This window comes from Rhamphochromis sp. 'chilingali' (assembly GCF_963969265.1).
Source record: "Rhamphochromis sp. 'chilingali' genome assembly, chromosome: 1".
NCBI classification, from domain to species: Eukaryota; Metazoa; Chordata; class Actinopteri; order Cichliformes; family Cichlidae; genus Rhamphochromis; species Rhamphochromis sp. 'chilingali'.
This window is the reverse complement of record NC_137929.1, coordinates 29,560,221-29,585,266: the sequence shown is the minus strand read 5'-3', so window position 1 is coordinate 29,585,266 and position 25,046 is coordinate 29,560,221. Positions and strand designations below refer to the sequence as shown.

General features: G+C 41.4%; 1 protein-coding gene across 12 annotated transcripts in view; it reads right to left on the bottom strand.

Annotated features, from left to right (window-relative positions):
• The window catches only part of LOC308410241 (adhesion G protein-coupled receptor L3), a 267,657-nt gene that overhangs the window by 64,815 nt on the left and 177,796 nt on the right, over positions 1–25,046 (bottom strand). For 9 of the 12 annotated variants that reach the window (XM_080903456.1, XM_080903455.1, XM_080903451.1 and 6 more), the window contains 5 exons: positions 23,639–23,742; positions 19,701–19,886; positions 17,600–17,638; positions 7,057–7,240; positions 218–340 (listed from right to left, as the gene is read on the bottom strand). In XM_080903456.1, the coding sequence (XP_080759582.1) occupies positions 218–340; positions 7,057–7,240; positions 17,600–17,638; positions 19,701–19,886; positions 23,639–23,742 (636 nt within the window). The remainder of the gene's footprint in view (positions 1–217; positions 341–7,056; positions 7,241–17,599; positions 17,639–19,700; positions 19,887–23,638; positions 23,743–25,046) is intronic. The other 3 variants (XM_080903459.1, XM_080903461.1, XM_080903453.1) reach the window with 1 other exon arrangement.

The following is a 25,046-nucleotide window of genomic DNA, read 5'->3' as shown; positions in this document are numbered from 1 at the left end:
AACAAACAGCAAAAGAATTTTTGATTAATTACAGCAGCTCTCGTAAGCCAAGTAACATAACAATATTTCTATTGTAGCAAAGTTGAAACTTTTCTCTTAAATTTATCATAACCATGAATAATAAAACACAGAGTGAAGGCGCGCATGAGCCAAGATTGCACTTCAAACCCACAATACGGGAGCAATAAAAGCAAATTCAAAAGGTCGAACTTCTTACCGTTTCTTCCGTGCTGCTTCAGTGTGTTCGCTGAGAGGTGGATAGAGTTGCCTTGTCCTCCGGATTGTGGGAACTTCAGATCAGGCAAATTCCCATCTGTGCTCATTCTCGCTACCTCCAGCTCTGCACAAAATAGAACAAACCCAAGCAAGCAAACAACATTAAGCAATCAATAGAGGGCTACAGCAATCGCTTTGGACACTGGGGTCCTGTCTCTCAACTAAGAATTTAGCTAGAGTATCGAGTACATGGAAAGTATTTTGCAGACTGGCTGAGTCTGACTCACTTCTTTTACAACATTAATAAAAAATCTCAGAGTTATAGCCTTGACACAGAGCTGGATGTTCCTTTCCCCAATTCAAACCAAGCTGACTTTACTTATTTTTTTGACTTTTCTATGACTTCCATGACTGGTTTACAAAATGGCTCCTGGGAAGAACAACAACAAGCAACCGACTGAATCATTGTATCAAATTTTTGTTTTTCCAAGCCCGTAAATAAGCATGCAGAGCAGTACCCAAAAGTTTGGGAACACTTTGAAAAGTCTTCATAAAATATGTACACAGTCAAACAATCACTGCTTTATTTTAATGACATGTTGTATTATCTAATGCAATTTTATCATTTTAATTGATGACATGAGCAAAGATGGTTAAAGAAGCAATAAACTTGGCTTGAGTTTGAAGCACTGGCCCCAGAAAAAGATAAACACCAGGGTTTGCAACTCCCTTCATGGATAACCGTCTTTAAGTCTGACGTCATTAGCCATTTTCCGGGTCCAACCTCAACCTCTGCTTCAGGTCCCAAAGTAAAACATACACTGCAGCATCACAGACAGTCACTGGCTAAATTATTTCATCTGTAATAAAATGTTCGATGTGGCTGCTCTACCAGGTGTAACAATTACGTTTAAAATCCAGGCATCCATGAAAACAGAGTTTATTAACTTTAACAGAGTGAGAAGTTAGCCGGACGTTAGCTCGCTAGTTCCCACCTAAACATGATATAGCATGTTCTGACCGAGAGATTTCTGAAAAAATTAAAACGTACAGCTCTGCTATCACTTCCAACATAATTGAAGACAGAAAAGTAAACAGCAGCGACATTTGTAGGGTTACTGAAGTTGGATTAGCTTTATATAATGATGTGCTATGTGGTGGCTAGCTAAACAGCTATGGTTAGCATAACATAAAGACAGTGAAGCTGGAGGATGAACGCTAACTTTTTAATGTGAGGGTTCCTGATAGTTTGGGACAGATGCAATTACATGACAGAATCCTGTAAACGCACTGAACTTCAGTCAGGAGAACAACTGAGATAATCCATCCACAATAAAAGCTTAGTCATTAACATACAGCTGCATGGGCTGGGCTGTAGTTATCGTAAGGCTTTAAAAACTGAGTTTAAAATGAACAGTGACAATAAAAAATGAGAGAGGCCAACAGTGATCACTGACTTTGTAGGGGCTTGTTGAGATTTAATAGAACAAGATACAAAGCAATAAAACACGCTAAAAAGACAACAGCATTAATAAACGCAGAGTAGTTTCGACCCGGAAACAGGGTTCATACGTCATCACCTAAACACCGGATAGGACAAACTGATCAGCATCTTTAACTGGTGAAAAAACATCTGGCCTCGTCAACAAGCTACTCCGATTTATATTTAGGGAAGCCAGATTGCACTGGATAGTGGAGGGAGTAGCAGACAACGCTGCAGGAAATCATCACTTTTTCAGCATTTTTCCAAAAGAAAGTCATTTTTTAGAGCTGCATTTTGACGCTATTATTAGCTGATGCTCCGGCAACTCAACTAGAAAGATCTATTGCTTCTTTAATCAGCACCAAAGTTTCAAACTATGCTAACATAACAAAGTTTCCTCTGATGATCAATCAAACTTTTCACATGATAAGCTCGCATTAGGTAATAACATGTCCCATTCGTGATGGTAACAGATATTAGATTAAAAATCATAAGTCATCCAAATCCATTCATTACTGGTCGTTTACAACTTCTCTCATCAGTTTTTATGCTTCATAGGTACATGAAGAAAAGCAGTTTTTCAAAAGCCAGCATTTTAGAGCGGTAGAGTAATTATGCTTTGTATATCACTGTACCTACACCAAGCAACAACACAAGCCTGGGTAAGAAATTTGTTATTGATTACGACTGATGGAATATTTAAACTGTAGTCAGAAAATCTTACAGCTAACAGCTGGAGCAGATGCTAGCAAACTGCAAAGAAACCTCCAATTGCTATATTGATTCCAAAAAGCATTCATCGTGTAGCAGCTGGTTTTATTAATCACTGCATCGCCAAAGAGCTCTAAATACAACACATCCTCACTTGATTCACTCAGCATTGACAGAAGAAGTTATCTGTTGCGACTGTGTACAGTTTACACATGGCAATGTTGTTTTTCCCCTAAACTGTAACAACAAAGGCTGTCTTTGCTTTATTAAAAAAAAAAGACACCTTCATTCTGAGGAATCTTTTTCTCTTGAAGAGCACAGAGAGTGAACGATGCAAGGAGAAAATAAAGACCGACGGGACAAGACAAGCTCGCTTCTGCAGCAGTTCAACAGCTGTTGTGTCTGAAGCGAGCACCGAGCTCCTAATTTATGGTTCAAAGACTCTGGTGTCACGCAGCAGAGGAAAATGAGCTGCTGATAGGAGCCTGGCTCAAATAAAAATCTCGTTCCATCAAAGTTATTACGGCATGATACAATTCAATTTAATAAAGCAGTCTAGTGTGCTCCTCTCTTAAGTACAGGTGACCTGTGTGAAGTCTAGGCATTCCTAAATGTCAAATTAACTCCCAGAGCGCTGAGATGAGTCTGCTGATTCACAGCTCGGTAGAAATACAGAAAAGAAGTTACACAAATGCACATTTCTAAATGTGCGGTGTGGATTAATAGAGGCTGTGGGTGTACGTAAACAATGCTGACGTTTATGTAAGAGATTACAGTTTTAGCCACGATTGTGCAGCTCTTGTAAAGAAATGTCACTGCAAATGTGTAAAATCTGGTATAAGCTGAAGAAACAGTAACGGAAATGGTATTAATAGGTTATATTGTAATCTAGACACCTACAGACTTCCATGAGATGGAAAAACAATGGGACAGTCCAACAAGCAGTGACCAGCTTACAGTAAAAACCGAAACCGCAGGAAAACAGCAAATGAAAAGCTGTAAGACCCTACGTCTTCTTCTTAATCCTTATAAAAAAAACTGGCACTCACCAGAGCCACCCCTCAGCATCCTTGTAGATGCACCTGTGGTATAAAGGTCAAAATCCTAGGTGTTTTTCAGAAAAGTTGACCTCTGACCTTGAGGTCAAGGTCACCAGGATTCAATTTGAAAATCCCAAGTGACCACATTTTTAAGTTATGGCATTCACAAGATTGCCTCGACCTCTGACCTCTCATGTAAAGCACAAACTGTGGATAAAAGATGGCCAGTGAGGTGAATTCTTTCTAACGGCCAGCAGGGGGTGGCTACTCTGGTTTCAAAAAGTATGTCCAAATGCATAGAAGTGTGTGAAAAATATAATCTTAGGAAACATTTCTTTTTCGTTGAGGGTCTTTTTTGTTTTTTTCATTAAAGTATAATGTTTATTTTGTAAATTGTAGTCCCATTTAAACTGAAAATGGATAGAAAAAAAAGAGACACTTTTAGGCTGTGTCTACTTTGATTGACAAAGTGCTACCACATGAGCGTGCAATGGTAAATGGATTGGTGCTCAAATAGGACTTTTTAAAGTTGTACTACAGACACTTTCATCCAGCGCCTTTCTACTCACTTCAGCACTCAAATTGCCTTCCACTACAAGTCCCATTCACCCATTCATACATGCATTCATACTTTTATCGACTTCGAAGTGCTTTCTTACCTTCACACACACACAAACACTCTCACACTCTGATGGATGCTTCAAGGGCAACTTGAGGTTCGGTATCTTGCCCAAGGGTACTCCAGCGTGCGGACTGGAGGAGTCAATGATCAATCCACTGACCTTCTAATTAGTAGCCAACCCGCTCTACCTGCTGAGCCTCAGCCGGCAGTCAGACACCTAACCAGTGATGCTTGGCTCAAAGACAAAAAGATGGCGGTTGCCAGCTTGGTACGGATTTCTTTGACTTACATGTCTCTGCTATTAGCATTCTCCTGCGCTTTTGTAAAGGCCAGGGGGTTGTGATACATTCCTATTCAACTTAGCTAAGACAATACCCCAGATAGCTTACTGTTCCCTGGATTCCAAGAGGCTGCCTTCTGAATAAAGGAAGCATTTTTCCGTCTCCCTCCCTCTCTCCCTCTCCCCCTTGCTGTCTTTCTTTTCCCCTGTGCGGTTGTGTAAAAGAGCTTACGACGGGCTTTAGGGAATTTTCTTTGATGCCATAGGAGTTGTTGGACCCCGAAGGCTATACCTTCAAAGCTGGTTTAAATAACACGCTAATCGGCAGAAATCTGTTCACAAGATTATCATGCAGAGAGCGGAGCGCGCGCTCTCTCGCAGACAAAAGCTCGAGACGGGCACACGCAGCGTGACGCGTAAACACAAACACAGACACAATGACTGCAGAAATATCCTTCTTTGAAAGCGCACAGAATAGATCTCATTATCAGCTTGAGCCTAAAATTATAGCAAGGCTTTTTAAAAAGGGTTCGAGATTCGCTTTAAAGCGAGAGAACCAGCACAGCCTGACGCTGAAAGGACGTCTCCAGGTGTCTTAAGTGCAGTGCACCTGCTCTCACACACACACACACACACACACACACACACACACACACACACACACACACACACACACACACACACTCTTAATGTCACATGCAAGGCAAAGTGAGGGATAAGTAATTAGCTGCTGTAGTGATTACAAATGTTTGGAAGGGCCCCCTTGTCCTCATTTAACTACCCTGCATGGCATGAGGGATTGCAGGAGGCGACTGGCTGGGTAAAAAGAAAAAAAAAAAAGCCCAGCAAACAGAGAGATAAGGCCCAGTAAACATGTCACCAGCACATAATTAACCAGACTACCACAGTGTGCTATAAAATCTCACTCGTGTTTTGCAGGCATCGTTTCATCCCCCCTTCTCCAAACGAGCCCAGAATCTCCTTAATACCCAGATGAATTGTGTGCCAGATACAATAAAACCCATTTTATTAATTCTCCTTACGCTCGCCTCCTTTTAAGCCAGCAGACCTATATTTTTAGGTTGCCATGGCAGCAGGAACTTTGGGGGGGGATGGGATAAAAATCCTATGTCTTCAGAGAATAGGGCGATACATCATGGCATTATTTTTGCCCCGCTAGCTCCAATTATTTAAGTTTTACACGGTTCTCGATGTAAGCTGCAAAAAAAAAGAAAGTCCCAGCGACGGATGCATCCAGTTTGGAATTACCCCACCAGAGACAACCGTAATGACACAACTTCTATTATCTGAGCTCGCTTGGTATTTATACACTGAATAATGAGCACCGATCCCTGATCTGCAGCACCAGTGGTTAATTCCTGCTAATAACTGACACGAATATAAACACAATCATTAGAGATAATTGTCAGTTTACAGCCGGCTGCCATCAGCTATAAGCAGCCCTGCCAGATTTCACCTCCTGCAAGACAGAGAGCATTACTCCAGTGACCTTCACACTTGATCCAACACCTCAAAAGCTCCCCTGTCAGCGCGAGGGGATCAATAGTTGCGTGGTGAACTTCGTGTGCAACAAGCAAGATCGGCCAAGGCTCTTTAGGCACGTGAGAGAAAAATACTGGGAAAAACAAACTATAGCAAATAAAAATGCAACGACAGAAACGAACGCTCGGCTCTTTAAACTCATCTTATGATTGTCTGTCATAATTGGAAAATGCAGTGTCTTCCAGATGAGCTAATAATCTGTTTCCCAGCAGCTTGAGAACATAATTCTACCCAAGCTGGTTCACTCAAACAAAGAACGCCAAATTAAATGTAATGTGCTCGCTGGCATTCAATTTCACATCCATCCACTCATCCATATATCCATCCACTAATTCATCCATCTGTCATCCACTCATCCATCCATCCACTAATTCATCCACTAATTCATCCATCCAACCATCCACCCATCTATCATCCACTCATCCATCCATCCACTAATACAGCCATCCACCTGTAATTCATCCGTCTATCCATACATCCAACCATCTATCATCCATCCATCCGCTCATCCATGTAACGATCTATCCATCCACTCATCCATCCATCCACTCATCCATCCACTAATACAGCCATCCACCCACTAATTCATCCATCTATCCAACCAATCCATCCATCCACTCATTCATCCATCCATCCATCCATCCACTCATTCATCCATCCATCCATCCATCCATCCACTCATTCATCCATCCATCCATCCATCCATTCATCCATACATCCATCCATCAATCCATTCATCCATCCATCCATTCATCCATCCACCCTAAAAAAAGAAAGCAAAGAGAAATCCGTCCATGAGGTTTTCCCCTCATTCAAACATTTAGATAACTTCAAATAATTAATGTGTATTTTTAACTTGGTAAACAACCGTTTTTGTTTAATGACTACAGCCACTACATTAAACACATTACCACACATACTATATTGCTTAATGATCATTAGAAAAGGAGGCAATAAAATAGTAAATGTTTCATTTACCATATACCGTATACTTTCAAAGGAATGCATTAGTCAGTGTGTTGTAAACTGGCACTCTCTTTCTTACAAATCATCTGATTTTGCATACATGTACGTGTTTTATTTTGCTTTTTTTTTTTTACATGACAACATGCAAACTGCAAGCGTGGCTGTGCATACTTACGGATGTTGTCGGTGTTCTCTTGCACGATGTCCGTCTTGAGCAGGTTATCAGCCAGGACGAAGGCTCCCTGCTCGACCGTGTCCAGCAGCATGGTGGCGGCCCTCAGCTGCTCGCCTGTGCTCAGCTCCCTCCAAGCCGCCTGGGCCTGCGGCTGTAGCAAATTGTTGACGGTCTCCACCATGGCCTAGGGAGTTCAAATCATTGATTTAGTGAGCGGAAGCTAAGCTGGCCTGGGACTGCGGCAGCTTGACGTGGCGATGTGGTAAATGGTTTGAGTGAAGGAAGATCAAAGGGAGCTGAGCACTGAGAAACAAATTGCACAATCCTGTGGGACTGTGTGAGGAAGAAGCGTGGAGAGTTTCTTTTTTCACCCCTTTCTCTTTTTCATTTTATATTGAGCAATTTCACGAGTCTATTTCCCATTCACTTAAAAGACATGGATCATCGACCTGAAGCAGCGACACCTGAATCTGTAATGACAATGGATGTTGCTCTCTTGTGTTTTTGCTACTGTTTGCTTTTATCTACAGGGAGAAAAAAAATAATCATGTAAATGAATCAGAGTCAGTGCTCACAAGTCCAGAGACCAATTCTTACATGACTTAAGGCAACAGTCTTTAATTGGTGTGATAAATGTTCTTCCATGCAGACAATCCCAATGCACAAACGCACTACAAAATAAATGGATAAATAAATTTTATAAAAATTAATAATTATAACACAACAATTTTCAAGGGATGTAAAAGATCTTTGCTAGCAGCAGCAGCTATCTGCAGCCATTCGAATCGGATCTTCTCTGCATATTAATGTCGTCGAAGGACTAATATACCATCTTTAATCTCCCCGCAACAATGCCGGAGTGGGTAAGCAAGGAGGAAACAAGAACATCCTCCAGACAAGATGAAAAATTAAGAGCCATTAAAGATTTAAAAATGCCAATGGCGAGATTTAGGAATGGAATACTAATTGGTCAAGCAAGGCAATTCATTCCTGGTACCAGTGCTCCGAAAGAGCTAAAAGAGCCTGACCGCCGCTGGGACAAAAAAAAGAAGCTGTTTCTAAGCCATTACAGTGCAGTAGGTGGCTAATAATGCTAGTAATAGTCGCTTTTCCGGGCTTCATCATGAAAATCACAGATTTAATTCAGTTTAAAAAAAAAAAAAAAAGGTCAAATTTGGATTCCCTCTTTACGCTTCTTTAAAAGCAATTGTGACAGTTTGTGCAATTGTGACATCCCGAAAGTGGAAGTGAAGGTGCACGTGAACGTTGGTAATGCCACACCACAGAACGCCCTCTCTTTTTTGATCAATGGATTTATGAAGGGGAATAAGAGCTTTAGTACGACTCCACAACAGCATGGGGATAAAGCTAAAGGCGATAAGAGGAGCCATGTGCTCGAGTGTATTAAAAGCATTCCTCATAAAAAAAAAAAGGTGGGGGTGGGGGTTACAGTCACGTGGAATAAATCTAATAGCTCCCCCAGCCTCGGATACTTTATAATTTTAACTTTATGTTTGTCTCCAGCCACCGTGATAGCAAGAGGAGTCAGAGCACTGATTGGGAATTTCAAATAGCACCAGCTGGCTGTTCCCCATTCAAAACATACCCTGTACACATTAATCCGCCCACACACAGTCACAGACACACACAGCACTCAGAGGCTGACGCAAGAGAGAGCACACACCTCTGCACCTGTTAGTATACAGGAACATACACAAAGTCAGTGGCAGGCACATACGCCGACTGCAAGCCGTGCCGGGTAATACAGCCACACACACACACACACACACACACACACACACACACACACACACACACAGTGCACCAACTTTGATGTAATTATTCATTATCTGCAGCCAATCTCCAATCACACCTTCTGACATTCAGCTAGAGGCAAAGGTTGATTCACTCTCAATTAAGGAGCTCTCTTTCTTCAGGCACTGACATTTTTTTTCCCCTTCTTTGTTCCCTCCTGCAAGATTTGCTTTCAGCACTTCTTAAAACACTGAAATAATGGTTCTTCGGGGGGGAACGATTGATGGACTCGCAGACGAGGTCGTCTCGCTTTTTTTCTTCCACATGCACAATAGATGCAAAAGGAGAACAAGGTGGCAGACCAGTCCAATCCTGGGGCTGGAGGGCTGGATCAGAAAACGTGACGTCCGAAATTAATATTGGAATAAAGGATCGGCTCTCACACTGGTCCTTCAGGCATTTTATTTTTTTTATTAGATCAGCTAAAAGAAAAGCAATAAAGCTGACATTGATGCACGCCGCGTCATTTGGATGCAACAGATTAACCAAACCACTGTGACACAAATTACTCATTACTGTTATTAATATGTATAGAGCATGCAAATCTTTACCTCATTTAAACCAGAGAATGATATTATGACACAAACACTATAGGATATTGTCACTGTGTTGGACTGACAGTATATGCTAGACCTGATAAGACCTGAAATTGAGCATGCGGTTCCAATATGCCATTACATTGTAATGCAAAAATGTATTCTTCAGTGTTTATAATAACCGGCAGCCGGGCTGGTTTATGATGAAGAAGCTACAGACAAATTGTGTTGGAAGGAAAATCCAAGGCAAACTTTATCCTTCTGCACCGAAACTCCCATTATCATAATACTTTTTGTGCTCATTTCAGGCCTGTGTTTTGTAAAATAATATGCAACAATTTTGACGGCTAAAATAATTTCAGATAAAGGTCACAGCGAAGGAAAAATAGCTTCTGTGCCAATACACTGTGTCACCCCGTGTTCATCTGTTCGTACACTGCAGCAATGAATGAGCACTTTCTTTTAGGGCCTTAAACAATCTGCAATTTAAAGGCTGAACGTGTTGCCGAAATGTCAGATATTTAGTCAAGCAGTATATGGATATACTTTTATTAGATTTCTTGTAGGTAAAGTCATGTGATTGTATGCACTCCTGTGAAAAAATAAGCACATCCTTGTAACCAAGTGCTGCTAACCAAATGTACTTAATTAGCAAATAGTCTGGTTTGGAGCATTCAGCTGTGTATTAGCACAATGCCACAATCTTCCCAGGAGTGGACATCTCAGCAAATGCACTCCAGGGTGCAATGCAAGGCTAAGGGAAACTCTAGAAAACCCCAAGAGCAACATGTCAGACTCTACAGGGCTCAGTTAGAATGTTAAAAGTTCAAGTTCATGGCAGCCAAGTTTGGTTGGAAGGGTTAAACAACATGGCAGCATGGCTTAGCTTTGCAAAGCTGCGTCTGAACAAACAAAAAGACTTCTGTAACTTTGGGCAGATGAGACCCAATTGGATGTGTTTGACCATAATGTAGAGCAGTGGTCCCCAACCTTTTTTGCACCACGGACCGGTTTATGTCCGACAATATTTTCACGGACCGGCCTTTAAGGTGTTGCGGATAAATACAACAAAATTAAACCAGTACCTGTAACAAAAAAAGAAGATTGATTCATAACACACGGGACAAGACCCAGGGAAACCGAGTTAACGATAAAAATGATTTTAAAAAATAACGCTAAAAACCGATAAAACCCCTGAAAACCATGAATTTCAAACCCGAGCCTCAATTCTTCCGGCCCGGTACCAAATGACAATTTCAATGGACGCTATTTTGTGAAGCAATCCATTGTGAATACTCAGTGGTGACACCGTGTTCTTTATTTACGAAAGCTAGCGGCATCTTTACCCGTCTTCCCATTAGATCAGGCTGTCACATTTTACTTTTTCTCCAAGATCTTTCACCCAAAGGCAAATCTCTATTCTGCAATATGTTGCCATGGATTGATCAAAAAGCAAAGTTTCTTGGCACAGGCAGTAGGTTAAAGAGGTTTGCTTTGAAACATGAATGAATAAAAATAATAACATTAATTAAATAAAGTAAAAGTGAAAAAATGCAGTTAAAGGGAAATACTAACAGTCATTAAGTCAACTTTCCCTTTTCCAGTGAAGACCCTGGCCATTTGCTCACGTCGAAAGTTGTCATTTTGCAGTCCACAGCTCTTATGTTTGAACTCTTAAATTAAATCCACCCACATGTTAAACCATTGTTGAACCCCAGAATTAATGGAAAAGACAACAAACCAAAGAAAAAATGATCAAAGCTCTTTCACTGGACCTAAAAGGTTAATGGCTGTGTTTAGCACAAATAAACACATCCAGAAAATCTTTTTATTAAACTGATGGACCTGAGGAACACGCTAGCCCTGCCTACATCGTCAGGCTACTAGACAGCTAAAATACCCAACAATTCCCAGGAGCTAACAAGTCCAAAGGCATGCTTGTTAGATTAATTGGTGATATCCGTATCCATCTATCCATGCAGCCATACAACAGGCAAGTATGGCTGCCAGTGAAAGTGGGCCTCTAGTGGTTATTGATCATGTGACTGCTGATAGAAGCAGCAGGATGAATTGTGAAGTTCTGAGAGCTATACTCTCTGCTTACATTCCCCCAAATGCTGCAAAAATTATAAGCAGCACTTCACAGGGCAACTAGATAATGGCCAAAAGCACACTGCAAAAGCAACCCAAGAGTTTCTAAATGTAATGAAATAGCATACTTGAATAGACAAGTCGTTCACCTGATCCCAACCCAACAGATGTTTTCCAGCCACTGAAGCTAAAACTGAAAGCAGAGAGACTCAAACAAGCAGCAATTTAAGGAATCTGCAGAAATGGCCAAGCACAGCATCTTGGTGGAGGAAATACAGCACTCGCAGGCTACAAAGAGCTTTCATTGAAATATAAAAAACAATCCTCTTATTTAAAGTTATGTCAATTTGCCCATTTTACCCTTGAGGCAGTGAAATTGGGAGAATATCTATAAAAATGGCTGTAATTCCTAAACAGTTAATGCAACACTTTTTTAAAGCCTTTGAATTAAAGCTGGAAACCTATGCACTTTAATCATTTCTTGATTGGGGCTGAGAACACTGCACATTTGCAGTTAGAGAAATGCAGAAGGGGTGAGGGTGGGAGGTGGAACACCACTGTTATCATCATAGTCTGTGCAGTTAAGTCCTACTGTGCATGTGTGGTGGTGGTTTGCTGCTATTAGCACACTGCCACTCCATCTGTCAAATGTAGCATCTCACTCTGGTGCTGCAAACTCCCAAAGACCCCCCTCCCTTCTTTTTTTGGCTAGTTTATTTTTTTCTACGGTGAAATGTGAGGCAGCAGTTAAAAAGTATATTTCAGTTCCCAGTACATGAGGAAATGCTAATCGTTAGCTGGACTCACTGCTGGAATGTTCCACTTGGAACAAGCATGATGAAAAGCTGTGCAGTGCAGAGGCCATTTATACCAATGCAGAAGGAAGGAAGAAAGGGAGAGGTGGACATTAGCGCGCGCTTGGCAAGAGCCCAAGCTAACCCGTAGTGTATGTGCCTCTATCTGTGCGCTGATTGATGAAATGAACTCTGGGTCTGGGAAATTGATTCTGGCTGTGGCTGATCTCCCCTCTTTTTCCTCTCTGACTGGCTAGCCTGGTTGGCTCTCCCTGTGCACTTAGCTCTCATCCCTTCATTTCTCCACACTCCTCCCTTCCCGTTTGCCAGTTGGTTCCTCTCGCTTGTTTCCTCTCACTGACGTTGAAGGCTGATCTCAAAATGGTAGGGGGAAAGAACATAAACAAGGTGGGATGCCTTGTTCTCTCTGTCATCTTCTATCTGACTTCTTGTCTCTGGGCTCAAATGAAGCTGTAGCATCATTTCTTGTCTGTTCTATATTAGCTGCTAGCCATATCATCCCTCTTCTTTGAGAATCTCTGAAACCTTCTGCTTTAATATTTTATCAAGCCTTCTTCAGTAAGTGGGTGGTTGCTTCTGTGTAGGTGAGTGTCTGAGGGGTTACCTTTGTATTTCTGCCTTCTGTCTCAGGTTTCATCTCACTACTGTCTTGATAGAAACACTCTATTAACCTCAACAGCTGAAGAAAACAATCCTTTCCTTAAGACTTACACTAAGAGATACAAAATGGATAGATGTTAATCAGTGATACAACAAGTGATGCTGTTATTTTCTTATTTGGTTGCATTTCAGTTAAAAGAAGATTGTTATGAGCATGGCCTAATGGAAAGCCTAAAACAGGGAGAACAGCAGCACTAAACCCCGAGCAGGCTTCAGTGACATGACTCTAAATCCGAAATCACATGGCAAATTGGAGCTTAGGTGGAGGTGGGTTGCAAAGAGGCTTGCACAGGCAACTGTACAGCAGCTGTATTCATGCTAAAACAACTCAGATAGAAAATCTAATGTGAGATTTTCTGATTTTCTTTTTTCTCATTACAGAAAAAAAATTCATTGCTGCACAGATTCCTCCAAAAAGCCTTCTACTGAACAATACTGCGAAACATTTGTATTTAATTTGAATGAACCTGCAGTAGACGGCACTTTGGTCCACAAGTTGCTTCGCCTTTTAATTTAAAGCAAGACACAGAAAACTTTATTCAAGACTAGACACTCTAAAACGATCATGAATTGTGTTCAAAGTGTTCAGATTTTCATTTTCAGGCCTTAAAAATTATAACGACTTTACCAAAGAACACCAGAATTTCAGTGTATGCATACACGTGTATGGATAACCCAGATATCCTCTCAACACACACGCATACACGCACACAAAAAATAACCACGGGACTTTCTCAATTATTACACAACACTGATCAGCAGAACCTTCCTCTCTGTGAGGAGAAAGCCCTCATTATTCAGAGAGAGAGCTCTGCACTGCAGGCCAGATGTGGAGGCCTCTGTTTCCGAGGAAGTAGCAATCTTCATCTTCCAACATTTTGTCATCTCGTTACATTTCCGAACAAGGATCCTCCCTGTGTTTCTGCCTGCTCTGAGGTCATCCTGCTTTGCGACACTCCCCCGCCCCCCTCTGTCATCTTTTCACGCCATCAGTTTAACTCGGGTCGGAGCGCAACATCCTCCCTGTATTGCGCAAATCCACACTCACTTGGCTCCTACTGAGGTATGAGACATTATTTGGGATATTTTCACGTGCTGTACATCCCTCAACTCCCGCACAGTCGTTCGCTCGCTTTAAAACGAAATAAATAAAAAGGAAGAAAACCTTCAAAGCAACTTTGTTTGACATTAGAACAACATGGACGGATATAATCACAGTAATTGGACAACCATAACGTCTCTGCCCATAGACACGCTGCCATTAGTAATGACCAAAAAGGCAAGGGAGGCAGGGCGTCGTTTTTATCCTGTTTATGCAGAATCAAAGGGCACAGCAGGGGAAATGCAGAACATAGTGCGTTGATCATTTTATGCTTTGTAGCTCTATCAAGACCAAATTCTGTTCAGTGGGATTAAATTGGCTATGACATGTAGCAGATACGACTCTTTACAAACAAGCGGGAAAGATACAGAGGCACTCATAATTAATCATTGTTGTATCTACACAAGCTCAGCTGAGGCAGGGAAATTGCCACAGGTTGAATTGGTTATGAATATGCGACTAAAACGGCAAATATACAGTAGCTTCGCGCTGAAATTCTCTGACGAGCTGAAGAAGATAAAGACCTCGCGATGAGATGAATTAAAATGTCATTTACTTGTTTACCACTTAAACAAGATAGAAGCCCTCAATTAAGGAAATAATCACTCCTTATCTAATTTAGACATCAACCACAAGCCCTGCACTTTATTTTGGACTCTGCACCTCCTTCGACTCCGCCGCACCTGCACTCCCGCAGCCTGCCTTTTCCCACGGCGCTGTCACAGTCTGTTTTCGGCGCCACGCGTGTTCTCCGAGCAGAGGGACAGCAGAGGCAGGTGCAGCTCTCATTTGCTTTGTATTCCTCTGCTAATCCCACTTATGTCAACCACCAGGGTCCTGTTGGAGAAAACATTGCCCAATTTCCCTAATCAATGAAAGTCTCTCAAAGGCTGCCAGCGCGTGCAGTCAATGCCTGTGTTTACTTAAGGCCACAGATGTTGCTCCATTATTCCAGTTCGTCAAGTGAAAGCGCCTCACTGTTGTGTGAATTTGTCAACATAGCACAGGAACGGAACAGAGGAGGAAGGTGCGCAGCTGGGCTGTGTGCACAGTCATGTATAGATTTACATTGTAAGGTGAAAACATGGCCCAAAACATGAAAGCCAAATCTTCGACGGTATATAATGATGTCTGTGCGTGTTTTAAAGATTCTTGAGGCACGGCTGTGTCTACACTGTAGAGCCTCTGGGTAACTGTTAGCATGAAATATTGTGCCAACAGTCATGAACCCAATCATGGTGACGGTGGCATTGTTGGTTTTTAGCGGCACCGCAGAGAGCATGAAACATGGATGCAGTCCAGGTCGGATAAATGAAGCCAATGGGGAAGCGCCGTTCTGTTTGAAGTCCTACAGATGGTGATTGTCATGGTTACAAAAAGACTTCTGGTCCTATAGAAGTCTGTGGGAAAATATCTTTCTGACTTAACTAGGGTCATCACGACTAACGCAGTTTAGTTTGCGTCAGTTTTTAACGCAATTAACCCATCTGGAGCGCAGAATGAGTCAATATCCCTGAAATGTCTCTGCCAACGCATTTCAGGAAGTTTGACCAAAGTTTGTCCATTCTGCGCTCCAAGATTGCGCTAAAACATTTTATAACCTTAATCATGAAAGCCCTAGACTTGACCTTTGTAAACACTTTCCTATTGAGCTCGTGGGCTCAGGCACTCACGATGAGTAAAAAAAAAAAAAAGTCTGTTTTTTAAATCTGGGTGCACTTTTTCATTTCATTTTGTATTCTGTGGTGTATTGAACTAAACTCAGTCACAGACACAAAGTTTGTTGAGCGCCAAGTTACATGCCAGCAACATGTGCTGAACGTGACACGCGAAACGAGCCCAAGCAGAGACTGTAACACCAATTTATGCGAAAATCAAAAAGGATTAAAAACCTAAATAATTTGGGGTTTTCTTAAATATGGATGTTAATCGCTATACGTGTGATATTCATAAAATATTTGTCTCAGATTGGCTAATTGGAGGATATAGTACAGACGATACGATCATTATAGTAAGAAACAAAATGAAGAGGTATGCTGCCCCTCAACAATTTGTTTTTCTAATTTTAAGATATTATATTAGTCTATGGCACTTGAGGGTTATCAACTTAAGGCCCAGCGTTGACACTCTTAACTCCAACAGGGAATGAATGGACCATTGTACATTTCACTCAGCCACAGTTCTTGTTCTGCTATGATATAGCAGCACATAACAAGCTCAAGGGAGCATTTCTTTTCTACCCATCACAGCAGACTAAACCTTCCTTATATTTTCAAGAAATGTAACATCCACCTAACATAAAGAGAAACATGGCAATTACAAACCTATAGCCTCAACCCCTGAAGAGAAACCCAACAAATACCAACTCAAAGTCTTTGATGTCTGCATTTCTTTTCAATTATACATATGTTGGCTCTCTAAATTGGCACTCAGACATCAAAACTTTGAGAGCCCCTGATCTTTGGCTACACAAAGACCCGACAATAGTTGCATTTCTAGTCCTCCTGTGGCATCTGTCGACAACAAGAAAAACAGAACACCACCTGATTTGTGCTGAAAGCATCTTTCACTCAGAAACCCATTTAAACATATGAGCACACTCAACCATATAAAACCATAAATAACAAAATGCCTTCTGACATGCCTCGGAGGGATCAGTGTGAAATACATGTTTCTTAGCATGCGTGCTACTGAGCCTACATATAAAAAGACAACATCTGGCTGCAGTGTGCAGCTTAATTGAAACCATCTGCATGAAGACAGGGATGTCAACTTCTCCCATAGTTCTCTTGTCAAGGTAGAAATTATCCTGATGGCAGCTAAAAAGTCACCTCAGGGACAACAAATCCCACTCGGTAGCCCGAGAAACAGCTGAGAGAAGCAAGAGAACCCCTCAACCCCCCAAATTGGGACGAATATGTATTATGCATCATGCAGAATCATAACATGTCATACCTTTGGCTGACTTAGTAGCTAGAAGAGTAGTTAGAAGTTGACTTGTTGGTATAATGAGGTCAGTTCTTTTGGCTCTTAAGCTTTTGCTGAGAGATGCAGGCATGTGCTAAGCATTATTTTTGACTGATGCTTTCCACTTATGTGGGTTATTTCACTGGAAAGCAGTGCTGATATGATAGTTCTGGGGCATTTTTAAAATGATTGAGACACTTGAGAAAATCCACAAAGGATCTACGGCATCTCAAAATAGAGGAACTCTCAGGCTCGTGCCAAGAAACTATCATTACATGTCATATGCATGCAGGGTGGTGGGTGAAAAATATGAATAATAAACTAAAAGTTGAGACACGATGACAAAAATGAAATTTGACCCTTTGATTTAAGACAAGCGTTGCAAGGAAAGGCGACACATGGCACACACATGTAGTGACTTTGATACTGTGGCACTGGGCGCCACTTCAAAAGGCCAAGTTTCACATTCTGTGGTTAAAAATGGAAAACGACAGCACAAGTTACCACAATGAAGAAACGAAGAGCAGGAAGTGAGGAATAAAATTTGGTCCAAATACCTGAACATAAAACCGACACGAGCGCTCTCTCTTCTGCAACTGCAACCCAAAGAAATTCAAGAGTTAGCATAAAAAAAGAGTCAGGCAATTCCACATGAAACATTTCAGCTTGAAGTACAGATTTCAAAGTAAGTGAGAAACTAAAACATTCACTCTACAGTTTTATGAAAAGCACTTGGCACAATGACTGCGTAATATGTGGGGAAAAAAAGTAGAGACTCGTGTTAATTAGCCCTAAAATTAGACATATGAGACCAGTAGGAAAAAGCATACTGCATGACACTCTTAACTTTGATTTCTAGGTTGTCACATTTTAAGTTTTATGTTTTATTTGAGAAATTTCCCAAGAGAACACGGTGCAGTTATCCATTAAACGTCTGCCACCACCGAAGAAGAGTTAATGCTAATAGCATTTTAGCATACCTGAAAGAAAGAAAGAAGAAAAAAAAACACAGACAGGGAGCTGAGGCACAAAGAAGTGCTGTTAGGACTGCATGGGGAGTGAATCATTTTAATTGAGTTCTGATACAGGCGGTGTAGCCAACAGAGCTGCTGTGTGGCTTAACAGATAGGTTCTAGTACCGTGCTAAATCCCATGCAGATTAGCTCCAAAGAGTACCATTTCCCCATAAAGGAGCCTCTTGCTCTACATCACAGCCCACTCTTCTGGAAGCGTTCCCATCCGCACCGTTAGCCAGCTAACCGTTTGATCATGAAAACGACACTGATCTCACCGTTTGCCAACTCAATCCTTTCATTGTTTGCTGGCAAAGTCTGCTCTGCTTCATTATATTAACAAAAAAAAGAAGAAAAAAATCTTTAATTTGCTTAGCAGATTGTGTCAAAATGATTGAACTTTGGTATTGCCAAAACAGAGAAGAAGAAGAAGAAGAAGAAGAAGAAGAAGAAGAAGAAGAAGAAGAAGAAGAAGAAGAGTTTTGTGGACTCCGGTGTCTCCGTTGGGAGACGTCTCACTGGCGAGGGATGCGGAGCACAAGAAAAACCCGTAGGGACGTTTTTTTGTTCCATAGATGCACCGTACTGCAAAAAATGGACTGTATATCAGCAGACAGAGAATTATAAATCACTGGTAAGCCCTGACCTCTTGAATAAATTATCCCTGTTGCAAAAGCTTTTCCGCCTCACCCCTTCAATACGGCTGCTTTCTCTCTTTTTTTGCCATTTCATCAACTTTAAAAAAGAGACTAAAGACTTAGGTGGCAACCGACACCACGTTAGTCGCCTCTCCCTCAAACAGTCTGTTTTATGTGAAGCCAGTATTTATTTTTTCGAGAGGTATTATAAACTCTAGTTGCTCCGATGCCATTTCACTCATCAAGTTTCCCTTCTGAGGCCTTTTGGCCATCTTTACTGCCTTCCCTCTCCATTGGAGAAAACTGGCACTAAAACCTCAATAGGGACATCTGTGTCTGTTGCAGCAATGAAATAAAAAACAGTCCCAAAAAAGCAATCCGAGAACAGGTGTTCGAGTTCGTCTACAAGTGATGCCGCTCCAGGAAATTAACGATTGACATTTTGAATTTCACTGATGTTTGCTTTTCTGTTGGCCGCTCAGCAGATAGAAAGTATTATTTTAGCTCTCTCTGCCTGAGTGCCCCTTACTGTGCTCTGCTGTGAATTGGGTAATAAATACATTAGATTCAAGTTCAGCGAATATGAAACGCTCTGCACCCCCCACCGCTCGCATCCAGCCCGCTGGAATCTTACCCCGTCGCATTAGCAAAAACAAAAAACACAAGCGGGGCAAATGTTGGCGCCTGGACGGCAACTTTTAAAACTGCATCAGTGTAAAAATTGATTGCACTTAGTGTAAGAGAAGTGCTCGAAATTGAAAGTCGGTTTTTATTATGAGGCAGACTACAGGGAAAAACGGGGAATATCATTTTACTCAACAGCACAGAGCCAAGCGGCAGATAATTAAAAGAATATCTACTGGTCGGGTTCCGATTGAAGCCTTGTGGTAGGCAGGCCTCTAGACCGGAAACTTAACAGTCGGAATTAATGGATGCTTACACACAAAAGCAGCTCTAGCAAATCAAATCATTCAAATAAATATGTGTAAACCAGTTTCCTCCGATACCTTATTGAGGCTCCGTGCTGCACTGTCTTTGCCACCTGGTGTGAGGTTCCTCAGCTGCACGTCAAGCAGATCCACCAGCTGAACCATGGCCTTCACCGTGTAGGTGATGTCCCCCGCCTGAAGATTGCTCTTGGTTTGCTCTGCCAGCTCCCGGGCGATGACCGCCGCCGTCTCTCCGGCTTTTATCTAAGGAATGGGACAGCCAATCCAGTTAAAGCTGAATTTGTGAAGTTTTTAAACGAGGCGGCTGGCTTGTACGGAATGTTTTTCTCTATAACTAAAGGCAAATCAAAACAACCCCAGGTCCTTTGCTTTTTGCTGCTGTGGCATTCAAAAAGAACACTCTAGAAAACATGACAAATTACTGTATTCATGTATAATGCCCCCTAAAATAAAAGGCGTTTAACCTAAACCTTTTCTGCAACTGCTGCAATATCGCACACAATTAATGTGGTGAGACGATCCTCAGCCGACTGAACACTAGGAGCCAATATTGCATCCAGACATAATTATGAGACTATTGAGGGAATTTCCCAAGAAAGCCTTACACCTTTGTAAAAACTAATAGAGAGCAGTGCAGCTTGGGGATAACAGTGTATACACAGCGCTGAATATATGAAGTTCAACAAGTTATGCGAATGTGCTAGAATCTGACAAGGAAAACGATTACTCTCACCGTCACCCTTTTATTGTTGTATGAAAATTATTGCTTTTTTTTATTTGCACAGTGAACCTTTCATATCTTAAACATTACTTCCAGTTTTCACTGCAGAAATAGTTCAGCCAAATGTATACATACTGTAAAATTAAAGCTTCTGACATTCTCTAAAGCCCTCCTATGAAATGTCATCGTTCAATCATAGCTTAGCTACTTTACAGTACTGTGAGAAAGTCTTGAGCCAACCACCGTTTCTTTATATTTTGCTAAGATAACGGAACATGACTGCAGTGGTTTACTGAAACATGCAAATATACATGTAGATATATAAATATATAAGACAAAAACTGTGCAATTGACAAGCCTGAAAGTCAATACATGGTATTCTTTAACACAGCCCAAACTGTTTCAGGCTTTCCCGTCATTTCTTTAAGTACAGTAGTCATCAGGAATTACACCATACCAAGGGGAATCACTTGGTTGGGGCACAAACACTAATTTATGCCCGTCAAACGATATTATTCTTGCAATTTTTAGTAGAACTGAAGAAATTAAAGCAGTGGGAACAAATTTTATGTTTTGTCGCAGGCTAATAGTTGCAAAGTGGCTAAAATACCAACTTTTTCTGCTCTGTGTAGACAGAACGCTGGTTTATCTATTGAGTTAGGTGCTTTTTTGTGCTTGACAGATTCACAAGTTAGTGTTAATCGGCTTAACAAACAATGAAATATTGCTCTGAAAATTGTCACATGTAAGGACTGGACTAAGAATAAGTGAAAAGCTTCAAATGTCCAAATAAAAACTTGCTAAAGACAAAAACCTCAGCTTCCTCGGAAGCAAAATACAAAGAAGTGAGAGTTTCGCACAGTAAGCAGGTCCGTAAAGCTTTGCATTTCATCATTGCTGAAGTTTGATTTGTGGAACTTTAACAAAATAAGTACTGGATGCTGTGTTTTGAATCCCTTTGCTGATGAAACATATTAGCAAAAATGTAAAACTAACTTTTTATATGCAGTGAAAGATATCAAATATCAAAATAAGAGTAAAAACTGAGTTTTTTCACTATCACCTAATATAGTATGCTTGCGAAACATAAATTAAAAATATTAAAACACCAACAGATGAGCTAGAGCTAGCTTACTTAGCTAGTAAGCTAAGTAAGCTAGCTTACTTAGCTTACTAGCTAAGTAACCTTAAAACTGCTACCCACAGTTTTCATTTTAGCTCAGAGTTTCCACCAAAAAGCAAAACCAACAATCTTTCCTCAATAAGTTCCCAAAGAGCACATTATTTAAAACAAAAACAAAGCAGTTACAGGAATTTTTTCAAATAATATATGAAAAGGTTTCCCCTGATGCCAACAAAACACTGCTTTTGTTCAAAACGCTTTGACAACAGAGATTTAAATGAAAAAGAAATAAAATAAATGCCACATTCTTTTAGAAATAAATCACACAGTAACTGAGAAACAGATCACTTTAATGAGTAATGCTTGAAATTACCTGACAGCAATGGTGACCGATAAGACAGCCCTGCATGTTGCATATGTCGATGACTACAATGGGAAACTGTGTAGCCTCAGTAAATAAATCTAGAGTTGATTAAATGCCCAATACATATCTGGGTCTTACGCTCTGGGTCAGTTCCCTTTAAAGATTGAACTAATCGAGTCGTAAGATGAGCCCCAAAACAGCGGTGGTATCATCTAAAACAGGATCGTCCTGATTTACTCTGACATTACCTGCTATCATCGCCTGTGAGTTTATTAGTGAAGCCAATTAGGCTGCTTAAATTGGTCTTTACAGAGGTGTAAGCAGAGGAATGTTTCTTTGGAAGATGTTTTCCTCTTTACCCTCCCTGCTCTCGTCTCTTAATGAGGGGATGTGGGGATGCTAGGTAAATAGCTCTGCTTTCTTTTTCTCCCTTCTGCTTGTCTCGTGTCATTTCCTTTCCTTTTCGTGCTTTATATCTTCCTTTCTCATTTTGAGAAACCATCTGGTAATGAGCAGTGCCACATACAGGACAATGGCCCTAGATATAAAATAACGAAGTGCCAGATGGGCATTCCAATTGTCTGACAGGTTGATCTTCATTAGAGTCTTCCTGTCTCTGCTCCGACAGGCACGCTGCCGGAGTGTGATTTGTTTTAAAAATAAGAAAAGATTAATAACACCTTTGTTTAAAAAAAGCGTGCATATTTTGATTGTCACATCTTTCTGTAGAACTTAACAGGCATTACTCTACACTAGAGTCACCCTGTTAGACCTGAAGTGAGCCGCCCGCCACAGCAGGTTCAGAAAAAGCTTTGCTGTAGTTAATTTCTCTAAACAGCAGCCAGTTGCTGAGCTTTATTGCACTGCTGAAATGGGCCCGCGCTGCACAGAAATGCACCTGATAATTTCCCCGCCTTCTATTTTGTTACCCAACAGCCGTTCTCCATCCATATCCGCAAACTGCCGTTTGTTTAATGGGCTGAGCTTTGTGCCGTCGAGTACACCATAAGCGTTATAACATGTACGCCTCGGGGTCCTATGAGTTTAAGGGAGAACATTTGCAGCACTGCCTGCAATTCATAACCTGGAACCCTGATCCTCCCTTGCAGTAACCTTCCCCTCCTTTAAGATTTGATTCCCTTACAGATTTTAACAACGGGAGCTTTATAAATATGGAGCTTTGCATAATAAATCGCCTGCAGAGGAGGAGATCCGAATCGTTTGCACTTGAGAAGTATAGAATGCAAATAACCGCCGGTTCATGTAAGACAGAAAGCGGTCTGCATTAGCTGTTACCCACAGCAGGCTATTAGACTATGATCCTGTGGTATTGGTTTTCACTCCAACCCAACCCAGCCACCCACTCACGCCAAACACATGCACGCACAAGAATAACCTTTCTATTGAGTAAAGCCTTTGGCTAATCGATGACATTAATGGACCAATTAAGAAGAGACAATAGGACAAAAGGAGAAAAAAAACCCCCACACAAAAACTAAAGTCCTCTGAGTACAAATGATGTACGCATCCCCGATGTGCATTGTGATGTGCGGCGAACGTTCGTCAGAATAAGGTAAAAGGGTGCCGTTGTGTTCAAGCTAAATCCAAATACATTTAAGCTCAAATCCTCCAGGCTATCTTCAAGCTTTTTCCCACAATTTTATTCTAAAGAGAAATGTGTGATAATTGCTAATCAGGAAAAACAAACACACACACAAAAGCAGTCCATGAACTAAATTATATACCCTGTGAATCTGTGCATCTTTCTTTTCCAATACTTTTGTTACCTTTTGGCTGATGATGTTGACCCAAGGCGAGGTACAGTTGCTAAAGTCAGGCCCCTGGGAGTCCCAGTATCCTTCGGGGCCCATGCACATGTATGAGGCCACACCTAGAGAGCGAACGAGAGATAGGGAGGAGAGTTAAGAGGCTTTGTGGGAAGAACTGCGTCAGATTTACTAGATTGGGTTTGTAAACACTCAGACAATCAACTTTATCCATATTTTGTGTAGTACTTTTGCTATTTGCAAGAAAATCCCAAGGAGCATAATTCTTCAAGTGATTATGGATGTAGAAAAATGTAATTGGACAGCTTTATCTTATAGCGACTGAAATGAAGTTGCTTCACTCGAGGCCAGTTGGAGTTGCCCACGCGGCGTCTGTATTTAATCATTAAAAGTCAGACGGCGTCTGCATGTGTGTGACAGTTCGGCTCCTGCATACGCAAGAAAACGCACCAAAATAGGTACCAATTAAGTCTGCCCTAGCTTGAATTCATCAGGAAGGTCAATTAAGACGGGCTCTCTGCTGACAGAGAGGTGCTCCGGTGAGTGAGCTCCTTGCAAAACGCTCCATTTTTGACTTTAGCACAAACACACATCCAGAAACTGACCAGTGTCTGTTAAGCCCCTCTGAATCTGCTGTACCTACCATCGCTTTCAGCTGAACTCACTGTTACTGCAAAATGGCATCGAGGTAGAAATGTAGAAATGCAGCTTGCTTGTTGACTCGTTCTGCCGCGCACCTCAAATAATTTGCTCCCATATTTTCATAGCTGACATCAGCACGGCTACACGCTGACATTAAATCGCCCTTGCTTGTACTTAAAGGGAGGGTGAGACTGCCAGTATTAACAGATAGAACTTTTGACTGACATATAATTTCCTTCCCCGGTCCACCTTGGACAGCTGTACGTTTGATGGGTTTATAAGATAAGGGACTCTGTATTTCTGCCTATATTTAGAGGCAAAGGGGCATAAAAGACAGAGGGAGAAAGAAGAGGGAGTCGGAGGAATGCTGGGGGATGACAGCGGGCGAAGTGATGGTACATGGAAGAGGAGCTTGAGGAACTTTCAACGAGTGGCAGAGGAAGCTCGCACAGTTGTGTATTGCTTGGCAGTGCCGTCTGAAGTGCAATGGCTTTGAAGAGTAGCGCTGAGAGGAGGTGGGGTATGTGTGCCTCTTATCTTGCCATGTGATGCCTGTTAGTGAGGTCTCGATGGGTGCTGGTGTTACCCAGTAATGAAGACTGTATGTAAATGTGTGGGCCTGAATCTCGGTGCTGATTGATGAAACGAACAGACTTTTTCCAGCATTCGAGCAGGATTTGGGGGCTATGATGTCACTCTACTATGTATAAAATAAAGCATGACAGCTTTTGTTTTATGTTTTAATCATTTATTATTAACACTGAGT